The sequence below is a fragment of the Phyllostomus hastatus genome, unplaced genomic scaffold (assembly GCF_019186645.2).
Source record: "Phyllostomus hastatus isolate PE091 unplaced genomic scaffold, TTU_PhHast_1.1 phas_scaffold_78, whole genome shotgun sequence".
NCBI lineage: Eukaryota > Metazoa > Chordata > Mammalia > Chiroptera > Phyllostomidae > Phyllostomus > Phyllostomus hastatus.
Genome location: NW_025334041.1, coordinates 67243386 through 67260512, shown reverse-complemented (window position 1 = coordinate 67260512; position 17127 = coordinate 67243386). Strand labels below are relative to the sequence as shown.

Here is a 17127-nt window from a genome sequence, read left to right as displayed (position 1 = left end):
GCCCAGTGTTTCTGATAGGGAAGTGCACTGCTTATTAACAGGGAGGAGAGAAAGAAATCTAGTGCCTTTTAATTAATTACAAAATAATGAATTATTTTTAGAATTACTTAGCCAAACCACACTACTAAGATATGTTTTTAAATATAGCCTCAAAATGATTACTCAATATAGTATATTACTTGTGGAGCTGATTGTTTTCCTCTAGAAATAAGATCCTACTTTAGTCACTCTGCATGATAGAACTTTCGAGGTTTTAAAAAGGTGGTTCTACATTATATGCCCAGTATATAAATAGGTGTATATTTATGAATAGTATTTATAGGCATAGGCCTGATATTTTACTTCTGAGCCATTTCAGTCAAGTTATTAGAATAGTGAGCAAAAATGGATCAAAAAATAGTCCATGGTGATGGAGAAAATTAAGGCTTGGGTTCTACATGAAAAGCAGGAATCAGTCCTAGTTGGTGTGGCTCAGTGGATTGAGTGCTGGCCTGCAAATCAAAGGGTCTCTGGTTTGATTCCCAGTCTAGGGCACATACCTGGGTTGCAAGCCAGGTCCCCAGTAGGGGGTGCATGAGAGGCAACCACACATTGATGTTTCTCTCCTTTTCTTTCTCCCTCCCTTCCCGCCTCTAAAAATAAATAAATAAAATTTCTAAAAAAATGAAAAGCAGGAATCAGACAGGAAGTGCGTCAAGTCGAGATAATTATCAAAAGTTGATGCTTAAGATGCAAGCAGCCAAAGCTCTATAGCAAGTACAACTCAGAAAAGTGGTGAGGAATAGGCCAAAACAGAAGCCTGGAAACCAGGTGAGAACTTGTCAGTAAGCAGATGTATACAGAAAGAAAGACTGAAGGATTTTGTTTGAACAAAAGCAATTATAAGAGCATATTCATTCTTGTCCTGAAGATAAGACTAAGCTAATTCACTTTACTATATGGGTGAGTGTGACTCAGGAATCAGGGAAAATCATGGTCCCACTCCCTCTTGTTAATTATGGGACTACCACTTTTCTAAACTGAGAGTGTAGGTAGGATTCCTCAAGCCTATGTTACAGATGATCCTCCTGGCAAACAAATTCCCAATGACCTGGCAAATAATGTTTAATTATACGTTGAACACTTTACATCTTTTAAAGTAATACCTAAGGTTTGCTTTTCAGGAATCTGAGAACCGGCAAATGATGGACCAACTCCGAAAAGCTAATGAAGATGCTGAAAACTGGGAAAATAAGGCCCGGCAAGCAGAAACAGATAACAATACCCTTAAATTAGAACTTATCACTGCTGAGGCAGAGGGTAACAGATTAAAAGAAAAGGTAGACGCTCTCAATAGAGAGGTGGAGCAGGTAAGTTTGGGAAAACGTGCCTGTAGTGCATCTGCATCATATTCAGGAGTTTTGTTTGGCTTTCCATAAATTAAATGCACAAACACACAATGAATTTATTTATATGTGAATAATTTTGTTTTCTTTTAAATTTTAATATATTTTATTGATTATGATATTACCATTGTCCCATTCTTTTTTCTCCCTTTCTCCCCCTCTGCCCAGTACACCGCTTCCATCCAGCATTCCCCCCCGCCCCCCGCCCACACTTAGTTCATGTCCATGGGTCATACATACAAGTTTTTTGGCTTCTCCATTTCCCGTACTATTCTTAACCTCCCCCTGTATATTTTGTACCTACAAATTATGTTTCTTATTCCTTGTACCTTTTCCCCCATTTTCTCCCCTCCCTCTCCCCATTGATAACCCTCCACATGATCTCCATTTCTGTGATTGTGTTCCTGTTTTACTTGTTTGCTTAGTTTGTTTTTGTTTTGTTAGGTTCAGTTGTTGATAGTTGTTTGTTGTCATTTTACTCTTCATAGTTCTGATCTTTTTCTTAGATAAGTCCTTTTAACATTTCATATAATAAGGGTCTAGTGATGATGAATGCCTTTAACTTGACCTTATCTGAGGAGCAATTTAACTGATATTCCATTCTAAATGATAGCTTTGCTAGATAGAGTTATCTTGTATATAGGTCTCTTATTTTTCATGACGTTTGAGTACTTCTTCCAGCCCCTTCTTGCCTGCAAGATTTCTTTTGAGAAATCAGTTGATGGTCTTATGGGAACTCCATTGTAGGCAACTGTCTCCTTTTCTCTTGCTGCTTTTAAGATTCTCTCCTTGTCTTTAATCTTGGGTAATGTAATTATGATCTGTCTTGGCATGTTCCTCTTTCAGTCCAACTTTTTGGGGGTTGCTGGACATGTATGTCCATTTTCTTCACCAGATTGGAGAAGTTTTCTTTCATTATTTTTTAAAATAAGTGTACAATGTCTTTCTCTTTCTCTTGTCATTCTGACACCTGTATGATTCAGATGTTGGGATATTTAAATTGTCCCAGACGTTCCTAAGCCTTCCCTCATTTTTTTGAATTTTTGTTTCTTCATTCTGTTCTGGTTGAATGTTTATTTCTTTCCTTTGTTCCAAATCATTGACTTGATCCCAGTTTCCTTCCCTTCACTATTGGTTCCCTGTGTATTTTGCTTTATTTCACTTTGTATAGCCTTCACTTCTTCCTTTACTTTGCTACTGTACTCAGTCATTTCTGTGAGCATCCTGATTACCAGTGTTTAAAACTCTGCATCTGATAGGTTGGCTATCTCCTCGTTGCTTAGTTCTTTTCCTTTTTAACTGTTGTTCAATTAAGCTTGTCCCCATTTCCCCGCATTACTCTCCCTGCCCTACACACCCCCACCTCCCACACTCAATTCTACTTTGTCCCCTATTGTCTTTGTCCATGGGTCCTTTTTATATGTTCCTTGATGACACATTCCCGTCTTTCCCCTATTATCCTCTTCCTCTCCCCTTCCTCCTCCCTCTGGTTACTGTCAGTTTGTTCTTAATCTCAGTGTCTCTGGTCATATTTTGCTTGCTTGTTTGTTTTGTTGATTAGGTTCCACTTATAGGTGTGATCATATACTATTTGTCTTTCACCACTCGGCTTATTTCAGTTAGCATGATGCTCTCCAGTTCCATCCATGCTGTCGCGAAGGAGACCAACTCCTTTCTATCTGCTGCACAGTATTACATTTTGTAAATGCACCACAGTCTTTTGGTCTACTTTTTACTGATGGGCACTTAGGCTGCTTCCAGTATGTGGCTATTGTAAATTGCACTGCTATGAACATTGGGGTGCATAGGTTCTTTTGATTTGATGATTCAGGATTGTTAAGATATAATCCAAGTGTTGGAATCACTAAATCAAAAGGCAGTTCCATTTTTATTTTTATTTTTTGTTTACTTTTATATTTATTATTGTTCAAGTAGAGTTGCCTCCATTTTTCCCCATCACACATCCCTGCCCCACAGCAGTTCCATTTTTAGTTTTTTGAGGAAATTGCATACTGTTATTCACAGTGGCTGCACCAGTCTGCATTCCCACCAACAATGTACTAGGGTTTCCTTTTCTCCAGAACTTCTCCAGCACTTATTGTTTGTTGATTTGTTTATGATGGCCATTCTGACTGGTATGAAGCAATATCCCATTGTGGTTTTAATTTGCATCTCTCTGATGGCTAGTGATACTGAGCATCTTTTCATATGTCTCTGGGTCCTCTGTATGTCCTCCTTGGAGAAGTGTCTGTTTAGGTCCTTTGCCCATATTTTAATTGGATTGTTTACATTTCTGGTGTGGAGATGTGTTAGTTCTTTATCTATTTTGGAGATCAAACCCTTGTCTGAGATATCATTGGTAAATATATTTTCCCATATAGTTAGTTCCTTTTTCATTTTGCTGATGTTTTCTTTAGCTCTGCAGAAGCTTTTTAATTTGATAAAGTCCCACTTGTTTATTCTTTCCTTTATGACCCTTGCTCTAGGGGACAGACCAGTGAAAATATTCTGCGTGGAATATCTGAGATTTTCCTGCCTATGTTCTCCAGTAGGACTTTTGTGGTGTTGTGATTGTATTTAAGTCTTTTATCCATCTTGAATTTACTTTTGTGTATGGTGTAAGTTGGTGCTCGAGTTTCATTTTTTTGCATGTAGCTGTCCAAATCTCCCAACATCATTTGTTGAAGAGACTCTTTTTACTCCATTTTATGTTTCTGCCCCATTTGTTGAATATTAATTGACCATAGAGACATGGGTTTATTTCTGGGCTCTATTCTGTTCCATAAAAATAAGGAATGCTTCACGAGTTTGCATGTTATCCTTGTGCAGAGGCTATGCTAATCTGCCTGGTATCATTCCAAATTTAGTATATGTGTTGCCAAAGTGAGCACTTGTCATTTAGTTATTTTTCTGTAGTTTTGATCTGTTCTTTCATTTGGGCCATATTCCTTTGTCTCAGCATACCAGTCTGGATGAATGTTTCTTCTTTAACTCCTTGGTTGTTAGGCTTCCATACAGTTTGATTTTCTGGCAGTTCTGGTTGGTTTTTGTTTTTAAATTGGTTGTTTCCTTCTTTTGGTTGTGTGAGGAGTTGAAGCATATCTACCTACACCTCTGTCTTGGTTGGAACTTCTCTGGAATGAATTTTCTTAAACTCTCCTATTTTTCTTTTTGTTTATATTTTTCATATTGGTTTAAAGGGACTATCTATGTATTCTTGATAATAGTCCTTTAATGACATTAACAGTTATATTCTTATGTCACTTGTCTTTTCACTGTGCTTGCTTAATATAACAGAAGTTTTAAATTCTTGTGCTGTTGGAATTAGTCCATCTTTTATCATATGGTTTATGCTTTTTGTTTTATTTATGAAATTTTTTACTATTCTAAGACCAGAAAGATAATTTCTTATATTTTCTTTAAAAGTATGTGATATTTTCACCTTCACATTTAGATCTTTAATTTACTTAAGATTGATTTTGTATATAGTTTAAAATAGAGATACAATTTTATATATCTGTGGATGGATATCATCCTTTCTTCACTGAATTATAAGTCTATTTTGTCATAAAAATAAGTTTCCATACATTCTACTCTGTTGGTCAATTTATCTTTCTCCTTGCCAGCAATATACTCTTGGAGCTTCTACAGTTTTATTAAGTTTTGATATCTAGTAGGATTCATGTTCCTCCCAAATTATTTTGAGTATACTTTGCCCTTATTAAACTCTCAAATGGATATTAGAATAAATTGAGTGCATTTCATGATTTAACATATTTTTTCTTTTATATACATTTAAGACTGGAAATTTTTCTCTAAATATTTCTTTGGCTATATCCTACAAAGTTCTGAGGTAATGCTGTTATTGCCATTCAGTTTTATACATCACCTAATTCAATTATGATTTACTTTTGATCTCTAAAGTTATTTTAAAATTTTTTCATGTACAAGAGACTTGAGCTTATTATTCTTTTTTTTTAATTTTAATTTTGTTGTATATTATGATCAAATAAGATAACAGTAATTCTTTGGTATGTATAAAGACTTGGTTGGTAGAAGCATACACAATATTTGACAATAGTCCAAACGAGCTTGAAAAGCATATGTATTCACTTGTTGCTGGGTGTGTGTGTGTGTGTGTGTGTGTGTGTACATATTAGTCTGCCTGGAAAAAGACCAGCCATTGTTAATATAAGAAGAGTGGTTTGAGCAACATCAATGTAACAGGGCAGCCAAGGAGAGTGGACTGGAATGTGCATGCATGAACAATGGCAACTTCACTGTACTAGTCAGTAGGAGCAGTAGATGCTGTTGAGTGAGCACATATAGTTTGTTGTTGTCACATGCAAAATGACTGAGTGATTAGAGCAACAAATCCGCATCAAATTTTGTGTTAAGTTTGAACATTCCTCTATGGAAACTATTCAGATGATTCAGAAGACTATAGCTATGGGCAACTGGTGATTGACAGCCTCATCACAACAACACACTGGCTCATGCATCACATCTTGTGCAGTTTTTTGGTGAAATATCAAATCACCCAGGTGACTCAGCTCCCCTACAGCCCAGACTTGGTTCACTGAGACTTCTTTCTTTTCCCAAAACTAAAATCACCTTTGAAAGGGAAAAAATTTCAGACTGTCAATAAGATTCAGAAAAACATGACACAGTAGCTGATAGATAGCAATTGGGAGAACTGTAGGAGGACCCAAGGTACCTGCTTTAAAGGGGACTGAGGCATCATTGTCCAGTGTGTAATGTTTCTTGTATCTTGTATATTTTTAAATAAGTGTGTCTGTTTTTAATATTACATGGTTGGATACCTTTGGACAGACCTCATATTTCATATTCAAATCAATTAAAAACCCAGTTATTTCTCACAGGTTAATAGAAACACAAGGTGCCCATGAAGACTGGGCTACTTAGGGAAGGACATGCCTACAAGTCTCAGAGTCTTGTGGAAGGGCCCAGGTATAAGAAGGGTCTGGTCCCTAAGTGGCTAAAACAACCTGTGTATTTCTAATGCTATAGCCCTAATGACTAATGATGTCATGCAGCTTTCAACATTCTGTGATCACATGTATGATCACTAACATATCTTCTTTTGTGAAATATCCACATCTGTGGCCTATATTTTTATTAGGGTTCTTTTTATTAAGTTGTGAAAATTGTTTTTGATTACTCTAGATGTTCCTTTGTCAGATACATGTATTTTTAAATATTTTCTTCTAGTTATTGACTTGCCTTTTTCTTTCCTTTTTATTGTTCTCCTCTGAGTTTTTAATAAATGATTTCTTTTTTATAATTTTTTATTGTTGTTCAAACTAAAAGCTTTCACACTAAAATCAGGAACAAGGCAAGGATGTCCACTTTTACCACTTTTATTCAACATAGTTGGAAGTCCTAACCACAGCAATCAGACAAGAAAAAGAAACAAAAGGCATCCAAATTGGAAAGGAGGAAGTAAAATTGTTGCTGTTTGCAGATGATAAAGTGTACATTGAAAACCCTATAGACTCTACCAAAAAACTACTCAATCTAATAAGTGAATCTGGTAAAGCAGTGGGATACAAAGTCAATACTCAGAAGTCAAAGGCATTTGTGTATACCAACAATGAAATATCAGAAACAGAAGTCAGGAAAAAAATCCCATTTGCTATAGCAACAAGAAAAATGAAGTACCTAGGAATAAACCTAACCAAGGACGTAAAAGACCTATACTCAGAAAACTACACAACAATGAAGAAAGAAGTCAAGGAAGACACAAAAAAATGGAAATATATACTGTGTTCATGGATTGGAAGAATTAACATCATCAAAATGTCCATACTACCTGAAGCAATTTATAGATTCAATGCAATCCCTATTAACATATCAATGACATATTTCACAGATATAGAACAAACATTTCAAAAATTTATGTAGAACTATAAACAGCCCCAAGAGCTGCAGCAATTTTGAGAAAGAACAAAGTAGGAGAGATCACAATACCTGACATGAAACTATATTACAAGGCCATGGTAATCAAAACAGCCTGGTACTGGCATAAGAACAGACACATAGACCAATGGAACAGAATGGAGAGCCTGGAAATAAAGCCAAGTCTCTATGATCAATTAATAATTGACAAAGGGGGAAGAAGCATGAAATGGAGTAAAAATAGCCTCTTCAACAAATAGTGTTGGGAGAACTGGACAGCTACATGCAAAAAAAATGAAACTCAATGACCAACTCACACCATACACAAAAATAAACTCAAGCTGAATAAAATATATATATATATACACACACACACACACACACACACACACACACACACACATATATATATATATATATATATCTTAATATCATCAAAGTCCTAGAGGAGAACATAGGCAGGAAAATTTCAGATATTCCACACAGCAATGTTTTCACCAATATGTTCCCTAGAGTAAGGGACATAAAGGAAAGAATAAACAAACAGGACTTCATCAAAATGAAAAGCCTCTTCATGGCCTTTTTATTTTCTTAATAAAGTCTTTTTAAGAGTAGAAATTTGAAATTTTTGATAAAGTTCATTGTATCAGTTTTCTTTTATACTTTGTACTCCTTTGTCCCATCTAATAAATCTTTGCATACACCAAGGTGCACAGACTTTCTTCTGTCTCTCCTAGAAATATTGTACTTCTCATTTATATTTATGATACATTTTGAATTAATATTTGTGAATGATATAAGATGGTCAAGGTTCATTTTTTAAATTTATTTTTTTATTACACTTGACATACAATATTATATTAGTTTCAGATATACAACACAGTTATTAGACATTTATATACCTTGCAAAGTGATCACCACAAGTTTAGTACCCATCTGACAATGCACATACTGACAACAATATTATTGACTATATTTCTTATGCTGAACTTTACATCCCTGAACTATTTTTATAACTGGCAATTTGTACTCCTTGTACTTCTTAATCCCTTCACCTTTTTCACCCATCCCCCTAACACCCTCCTCGTCTGGCAACCATCAGTTTTTTCTGTTTATCTATGAGTTTGTTTCTGCTTTGTTCATTTATTTTTAGATGTCACATGTAAGTGAAATCATATGATATTTGTCTTTCTCTCTGATTTATTTCATTTAGCATAATACCCACTAGATCCATCCATGTTTTTGCAAATTGTACAATTTCATCCTTTTTTATGACTGACTAATATTCCATTATATATATGCATGGCATTCTCTTTATCTAGTCACCTATTGATGGACACTCAGGCCACTTCCATAACTTGGCTATTGTAAATAATGCTGCAATAAACAGAGGGGTGCACATATCTTTTCAAATTAATGTTTTGGATTTCTTCAGATAAATAGCCAGAAGTGGGTTTGCTGGGTCATATGGTAGTTATATTTTTAATTTTTTGAGGAACATCTGCACTCCTTTTTATAGTGGCTGAACCAATTTGCAATTCTACCAATAGTTTACAAGGGTTCCCTTTCTCCACATCCTTGCCACCACTTATTGTTTGTTGATTTATTGATAATAGCCAGTCTGACAGGTGGGAAATAATAGCTTATTGTGGTTTTAATTTGTATTTCTCTGATTATTAATGATATTGAACATCTATTCATATGTCTATTGGTCATCTGTGTGTCCTCTTCAGAAAAATGCCTATTCAAGCCCTTTGTCCTTTTTTTAAATTGGATTTTTTTTATGTTAAATTGTATGAATTACTTTTATATACAACCTAATGACTGGGAATTAGTTTTCATTTGTTGATTTCCTTACATATGTTTACAGTTACCCTGGAATGACAGGGCCTTTATGACTTTCTTCCTGACCTTACTCCACTGTTAAGCTCCACTAATGTCTGGCTGTTTGTTTTATTGTTTTCAACAATGCCTCCAGCTAAAATTGTTTCACCAACTGATTCAATTAAATTTGAGTTCCTTTCAAGCAGCAGTGCCCAACCTTTTGGTATCCCTGGGCCACACTGGAAGAAAAAGAGGTGTCTTGGGCTACACATTAAATACATTGAGTCACATAATCACAAAAAAATCTCAGAATGTTTTAAGTAAGTATGATTTTGTTTTGGGCCATATTCATAGCCATCCTGACACTGTGATCCATGGGCCACAGATTGGACGCTGCTGCATAAGGATAGTTTTAGAGGTCAGTATTTGAGTATTCTTTAAGGTGAGAATGTTCTTAGCAGTCTCTTTGGTATTCCTTAGTAAACTAGCTGACCTATGGTTTAGCTTATATCTCTAAAGAGTTTACCAGTCTCTTTTTAATTTTTTTTTTTACCATACCCTCCAAGTCTTTTCACCATACCCTTCATTGTTCTTGAGAATACTTTAGTCTTGGACTTCCCCAGAGTCTGTTGGAAATGAACTAAGTTTCTCTGTAAGAGCTTAGAAACTTCCTGCCTTATGGCTTCCCTCTCCCTCTAGGCAAAATCAGCCAGGCCTCTCAAGCTTGTGTGGTGACAGTGGTGCATTTGTCTTTGAGTGGCATGTCTATTTTAGGATCTACACATCTGGTAGGGGTGGTGGGAGTATGGTTGTAACCTCTGTTTCTCTGAATGCCTCTGCTAGTGTGGAATGTCTTTTTTGTGAAAAACCTGTGTTAAGGAGAATCAGGGCCACTATGTTCTCAGTGAACCACAAATAAGACATAACCTCTATCCCATGTGTAGAGCTTGTGCTGAAGAAAGAAGTCCCTATCTTCCAGCTGTACTTGCCAGGAACTTAGCCTGGGATGGGATGAAAAATGCTAATATTCTATTTCTCGTGTGACGATGCTATAGTTTTTGACTAGGTACTCAGGGAAGAGAGAGCACTGTTTTTGGGGTGAGTGGAGTTTTCATCATGGTGAGCTGGGAGTCGGGGGAGAGGGAACAGGTCATCCTTCAGACTTTCACCAGCCACAGACTTTCACTCTTCTTACCCAGTTTTAGTTGGTTTTATTGAAATGTTTTTTCATTAACTATGTCCTTAGGACCATTTCAAGAGACTATTTAAAGACCATTTAAGGTTGCTTTATTATAACTTTCATCTGCTTCATAAGGGAGTGGTGGTGTGGAGCTCCTCACATTGCCATACAAGAAGTGGAGCCTTTATCCTACACAGTTATGTTATATTTTCATCTATGTCAAAATAATTTTCAAGTTACCCTTATCTTATATTATTTTGTAGTATGATTTAATTTTCAGTATTTGGAGATTAAAATATCTCTCTAGTTTTCGAGTTTTTAGTCTTTTACATTTATTGAGACTCTGTTATGGACCCATGTGCTCATCTTGCTGGGTATTTCATATATACTTCAAAAGAATGTGGATTTTTTGATGTTGGATGAAATGTTCTATAAATGTCATTTGGGTCCAGTTTTTCAGTGCCTCTATCTACTGAGTTTCTGTTTCATTGTTCTATCAGTTACTGAGAGAAAATTGATGATATCTCCAACTATATCTGTGCATTTGTGTATTTTTTCTTTTATTTCTGTCATGTTCTTTTATATATTTGAAGCTGTATTTTAGATATATATAGATTTAGGTTTTCCATTTTTAATGCATTTATCTCCATCCATTATGTTTTTTATCCTGTAGCATACTTTGTGAGATATTAATATAATCATTTCAGCCTTCTTATGATTATTTGTATGGCATATCTTTCCACAGGCTTTTATTTTATCTCTGTATCTTTAGTTTAAAATTATATTCCTTTAGATAGCATATGGTTGGATCTTGCTTTTTAAAAAACTCATACAATTTTATTTTGATTAGATTTCTGTTTCTTTTAAACAATTTTATTTCTTTTTTAAAGAGAGAAGAAGGTAGAGAGAAAGAGAGGGAAACATCAATGTGTGGTTGCCTCTCACATGCCCCCAAATGGGGGACCTGGCCCGCAACCCAAGCATGTGCCCTGACTGGTAATTGAATTGGTGACCCTTTGGTTTTCAGGCTGGCACTCAGTCCACCTAGCTACACCAACCAGGCAGATCTTGCAGATCTTGCTTTTCAAAAAACCCAATCTTACAACATCTGTCATTGAATTGTAGTCTAAGGTCATTTACATTTAGTGTATTATTAATACAGTATGTATAAATCTATCATGTTATTTGTTTTATATTTGTCTTATTTATTATTTATATCATTTTTTACTCTTTTACTTTTTTTCAGTTTTATTGACAAATAATTGACATGCATCACAGTATAAGTTTAAGGTGTACAGCTTGATAGTTTGATTCAGATATACTGTGAAATAATTACCAAATACATTCAACTAACACCTGTCTTCACACACACAAACCCCACACACAATCAAAACAAAAGAAAGGAAGAAGGAAAAATTTTATTCTGAGATGAGAGCTCTTCAGGTTTACTCTTTTAACTTTCCTATATATCATACAGGAGCGTTAGTTATAGTCATCATGTTGTACATTACATACCTAGTTTTTCTTTCTCTTTTTCTTTTTTTAAATAGATTTTATTGATTATGAAATTACAGTTGTTCCATTACCCCCCTTATTGCCCTCCACCCTGCACCCCCCACTTTCACCACCATTCCCCCATGCCTTGCTTGGTTCATGTCCATGGGTTGTATATATAAGTTCTTTGGCTTCTGAAATAGTATAAGATTTCCTGTACTATTCTTAACCTCCCCCTGTCTATTTTCTACCTACCATTTATGCTTCTTATTTCCTGTACCTTTTCTCCCATTCTCCCCTCTCTACCTCCCTGCCAATAACCCTTCATGTCATCTCCATTTCTGTGATTCTGCTCTTGTTGTAGTTATTTGCTTAGTTTGTTTTGGTTTATTTATTTAGGTTTGGTTGTTGGTAGTTGTGACTTTGTTATCATTTTATTGTTCATATTTTTGATCATCTTGTTTTTCTTAGATAAGTTTCTTTAACATTTGATATGATAAGGGCTTGGTGATGATGAACTCCTTTAACTTGACCTTATCTGGCAAGCACTTTACCAGCCCTTCCATTCTAAATGATAGCTTTGCTGGATAGAGTAATCTGGGATGTAGGTCCTTGTTTTTCATGACTTTGAATACTTCTTTCCAGCTCCTCCTTGCCTGTAAAGTTTGTTTTGAGAAATCAGCTGACAGTCTGATGGGAACTCCTTTGTAGGTAACTGTCTCCTTTTCTCTTGCTGTTTTTAGAATTCTCTCCTTGCCTTTTATCTTGGCTCATGTAATTATGATGTGCCTTGGTGTGTTCCTCCTTGGGTCCAACTTCTTTGGGACTCTCTGAGCTTCCTGGACTTTCTAGAAGTCTATTTCCTTTGCCAGATTGGGGAAGTTCTCCTTCATTATGTTTTCAAATAAGTTTTCCATTTCTTGCTCTTCCTCTTCTCCTTCTGGCACCCCTGTGATTCAGATGTTGGAATGTTTAAAGTTGTCCCAGAGGTTCCTAAGCCTCCTCATTTTTTTGACTTCTTGTTTCTTCATCCTTTTCTGGTTGAATGTTTATTTCTTCCTTCTACTCTAAACTGTTGATTTGAGTCCCAGTTTCCTTCCCTTCATTGGTTCCCTGTGCATTTTCCTTTATTTCACTTTTCATGGCCTTCTCTTTTTCCTCTATTTTGCCACCACACTCAACCAATTCTGTGAGCATCCTGATTACCAATGTTTTGAACTGTGCATCTGATAGGTTGGCTATCTCTTCATTGCTTAGTTGTATTTTTTTTCTAGAGCTTGGATCTGTTCTTTCATTTGGACCATTTTTTGGGGGGGGTGGTTCTGGGTGAGTGTGTTAAGTAGTGAGGGGTGGCGTCTTAAGTATTTGCCAGGGCGGGGCAACCCACCTTGATTATGCTGTTGTGGTGCTGTATGTGGGGGAGGGGTCCTAGAGGGAAAAGTGTCACTTGCTTAGCTCTTGGCCGGCTATCAGTCACTTTCTCTGCTGCCTACAAGCAAATTGGGCCCTTCTGGTGCTTATTCCTGGGTGGGTGGGTGAGTTTGTGTACATTCTAGGACCCTGTGGGTCTCTTCAATTAACTCTCCTGTGAGTCTGAGAATATCTCCTGCCACTGCAACTCACACAGGTCTTTTCAGTCAGAGGTTTTGAGGCTTTATTTCTCCATGCTGGAACCTTTCGTTGCCCAGTCTGTCTTGATCCATAGTTAGTTTTCTCAGTTTATCCGCATGCAAATGTGGGACAGCCTAGTCCACCAGGCACCACCCTCCTCAGTCCTCCGGGCACTGCCTTAGTGTGAGTCCTCATGGCCCCTGCTACTGCTGTGGATGAATGTTTCTTCTTCAACTCCTTGGTTGTTGGAGATCCATACAGTTTTATTTTTCTGGCAGTTCCAGTTGTGTGTCCTTTTTAAATTTGTTGTCCTTCTTTTGGTTGTGCAAGGAGGCAGTGTATCTACCTATGCCTCCTTCTTGGCCATTAGTTCTTTTTCTTTTTTTTTCTAGTTAAATGATGGTTTTATTGCTTGAGTACAGAAATTTGGATGTGGATGTCTCATATTTCCAATTGAGAGGCAGGATTTGTTTGGTAAATACAGCTCTTGATCAAAATCAGACAGAATTTAGCATCCTTATCCTTTCTGGTCCTCTCAAGGTGTTTTCAAACAGCAATAGCTTTCTTAATTAAATGGTAGGGATCCTCAGGAAGATCAGGTGCAAATGCTTTGAAATTAAGCATGGTCAAGATTTTATTGCCTGTCACAAAACATACTTGTGCAACAATATGTGAGTCTCTGAGGATCACACTGATTTGTGTGGTTGTCAGGCCCTTGTTGGCAAGTTTGTAGATCTGTGCCTTTATGTTGTCAGATATCAGTTTCAGCCAGGTGGGGATGCTGCAGTGGTAGGACAGAGATGACTAGGACAGACCCCTCCTGGGAGCGTCCATGCAACTCATGATGGTGAGGGACAGAGAGCAAAAAGAGTAATTTTTATTTCTGTTATACCTGGAAGTTTGTACCTTTGCACCACCTTCCCCCTCTTCCCACCTCTTGCCTCTGTTCTCTTTTTCTGTGAGTTTTTTTTTTTAATTTGTTTGTAGATTCCACATATAAGTGAAGTCATATAGTATTTGTTTTTCTCTGACTTATTTCATTTAGGATAGTACCTTCATAGTTCATCCATGTTGTGGGAAATGATAAGATTCCCTCATTATTTAAAAATATTTCATTTATTTATTTTTAGAGATAGGGCAAGGGAGGGAGAAAGAGGCGGGGAGAAACATCAATCTTTGGTTGCTCCTTGCGCTCCCCATACTGGGGACCTGGCCTGCAACCCAGGCATGTGTCCCGATTGGGAATTCAACCAGCAACACTTTGGTTCTCAGGCTGGCACTCAGTCCACTGAGCCACACCAGCCAGGGTGGATTCCCTCATTTTTAATGGCTAAATAATATTCCATTGTGTATATGTACCACTTCTTTTTTATCCATTCATCTTTTGATAGTCTCTTAGATTGTTTCCATTTGTTGGCTACTGTATGTAATGCTGCTATAAACATTGGTGTGCAGATATCTTTCTGAGTTTGTTTTTATTTCCTTTGGATATATTCCCAGAAGTAGAATTGCTGCATCATGTGATAGTGCTATATTTAACTTCTCCTGTCTTTGTTTATATTGAGAAATTTTAATATTCCATTCTATCTCTATTATGGCTTTATAACGTATACATTTTTCCTGATTAGAGTATAAAGCATGCATCTTTTAAAATTTTTTTTATTTTTATTTTCATTTTAATTGTTCAAGTACAGTTTTCTGCCTTTTACTCCCATCCCAGCCCATCCTCCCAGCCCTCCCCACCTCCCTCCTGTTTCCACCCCCTCTTGTTTTTGTCCATGTGTCCTTTATACTTGTCCTGCAGACCCTTCCCCTTTTCCCTTGAAATTCCCTCCCCTGTCCCCTCTGGTTACTGTCAGCTTGTTCTCTATTTCAGTGTCTTTGGTTATATTTTGCTTGTTTGTTTGTTTTGTTGTTTAGGTTCCTGTTAAAAAGGTGAGATCATATGGTATTTGTCTTTCACCACTTAGCATAATGCTTTCCAGTTTCATCCATGCTGTCACAAAGGGTAGGAGCTCCTTCTTTCTTTCTGCTGCATAGAATTCCATTGTCTAAATGTACCATAGTTTTTTGATCCATTCATTTACTGATGGGCACCTAGGTTGCTTCCAACACTTGGCTATTGTAAATTGTGCTTCTATGAACATTGGGGTGCATAGGTTCTTTTGGATTGGTGTTTCAGGGTTCTTAGGATCTAATCCTAGCAGTGCAATTGCTGGTCCAAAAGGCAGATCCATTTTTAGTTTTCTTAGAAAATTCCATACTGTTTTCCACAGTGGTTGTACCAGTCTGCAATCCCACCAACAGTGCACTAGGGTTCCCTTTTCTCCACCACCTCTCCAACACTTGTTGTTTATTGCTTTGTTTGTGATGGCCATTCTGACCAGTGTGAAGTGATATCTCATTGTGGCTTTAATTTGCATCTCTCTGATAGCTAGTGATACTGAGCATTTTTTCATGTGTCCCTGGATCCTCTGTATGTCCTCCTTGGAGAAGTGTCTGTTCAAGTCCTTTGCCCATTTTTTAATAGAGTTGTTTGTCTTCTTAGAGTGGAGTTGTGTGAGTTCTTTATATATTTTGGTGATTAAACCCTTGTCTGAGGTATCATTGGTAAATGTTTTCCTATGTAGTTGGTTCTCTTTTTATTTTAATACTGTTTTCTTTAGCTATGCAGAAGCTTTTTATTTTGACGAGATCCCATTTGTTTATTCTTTCTTTTATGTCCCCTGCTCTAGGGGACATATCAGTAAAAATGTTGCTGCGTGAAATATCTGAGATTTTCCTGCCTATGTTCTCCTCTAAGACTTTAATGGTATCACAGTTTATATTTAAATCTTTTATCCACCTTGAATTTATCTTTGTGTATGATGTAAGATGGTGCTTGAGTTTCATTTGTTTGCATGTAGCTATCCAGCTCTCCCAAAACCATTTGTTGAAGAGGCTATTTTTACTCCATTTTATGTTGCTGCCCCTTTTGTCAAATATTAACTGACTGTACAGACTTGGGTTTATTTCTGGTCTCTCTGTTCTGTTCCATTGGTCTATGTGCCTGTTTTTATGCCAGTACTAGACTGTTTTGATTACCATGGGCTTGTAATACAGTTTGGTATCAGGTATTGTGATCCCTCCTACTTTGCTCTTCTTTCTCAAAATTGCAGCAGCTATTTGGGGTCATTTATGGTTCCATATAAATTTTTGAAGTGTTTGTTCTATGTCTGTGAAATATACCATTGGTACTTTAATAGGTATTGCATTGAATCTGTAAATTGCTTTGGGTAGTATAGACATTTTGATGATGTTAATTCTTCCAATCCATGAACACAGTATATATTTCCACTTCTTTGTGTCTTCCTTGACTTCTTTCTTCAGTGTTGTGTAGTTTTCTGAGTATAGGACTTTTACCTTCTTGGTTAGGTTCATTCCTAGGTATTTTATTTTTCTTGTTGCTATATCAAAAGGGATTTTTTCTTGGTTTCTGCTTCTGCTGTTTCATTGTTGGTAAACAAAAATGCCTTTAATTTATGGATATTGACTTTGTATCCCACTCTTTTGCCAAATTCATGTATTAGGTCGAGCAGTTTTTTGGTGGAGTCTATAGGATTTTCTATGTACACTAGCATGTCATCTATCTGCAAACAATGACAATTTTGCTTCCTTCTTTCAAATTTGGATGCCTTTTATTTCCTTTTCTTGTCTGATTGCTGTGACTACAGT

General features: G+C 36.5%; 1 protein-coding gene, 1 non-coding gene and 1 pseudogene across 7 annotated transcripts in view; 1 reads left to right on the top strand and 2 right to left on the bottom strand.

Moving 5' to 3' along the window:
- TSGA10 (testis specific 10) overlaps positions 1 to 17127 on the top strand; it is a 154123-nt gene that overhangs the window by 86090 nt on the left and 50906 nt on the right. For all 6 annotated transcript variants that reach the window (XM_045826963.1, XM_045826966.1, XM_045826961.1 and 3 more), the window contains one exon: positions 1164 to 1349. In XM_045826963.1, the coding sequence (XP_045682919.1) occupies positions 1164 to 1349 (186 nt within the window). The remainder of the gene's footprint in view (positions 1 to 1163; positions 1350 to 17127) is intronic.
- On the bottom strand, positions 4170 to 4276 carry LOC123812234. Its single transcript, XR_006784522.1, has one exon. It is a non-coding gene; the product is annotated as a U6 spliceosomal RNA (small nuclear RNA).
- On the bottom strand, positions 13806 to 14256 carry LOC123812091 (annotated as a pseudogene).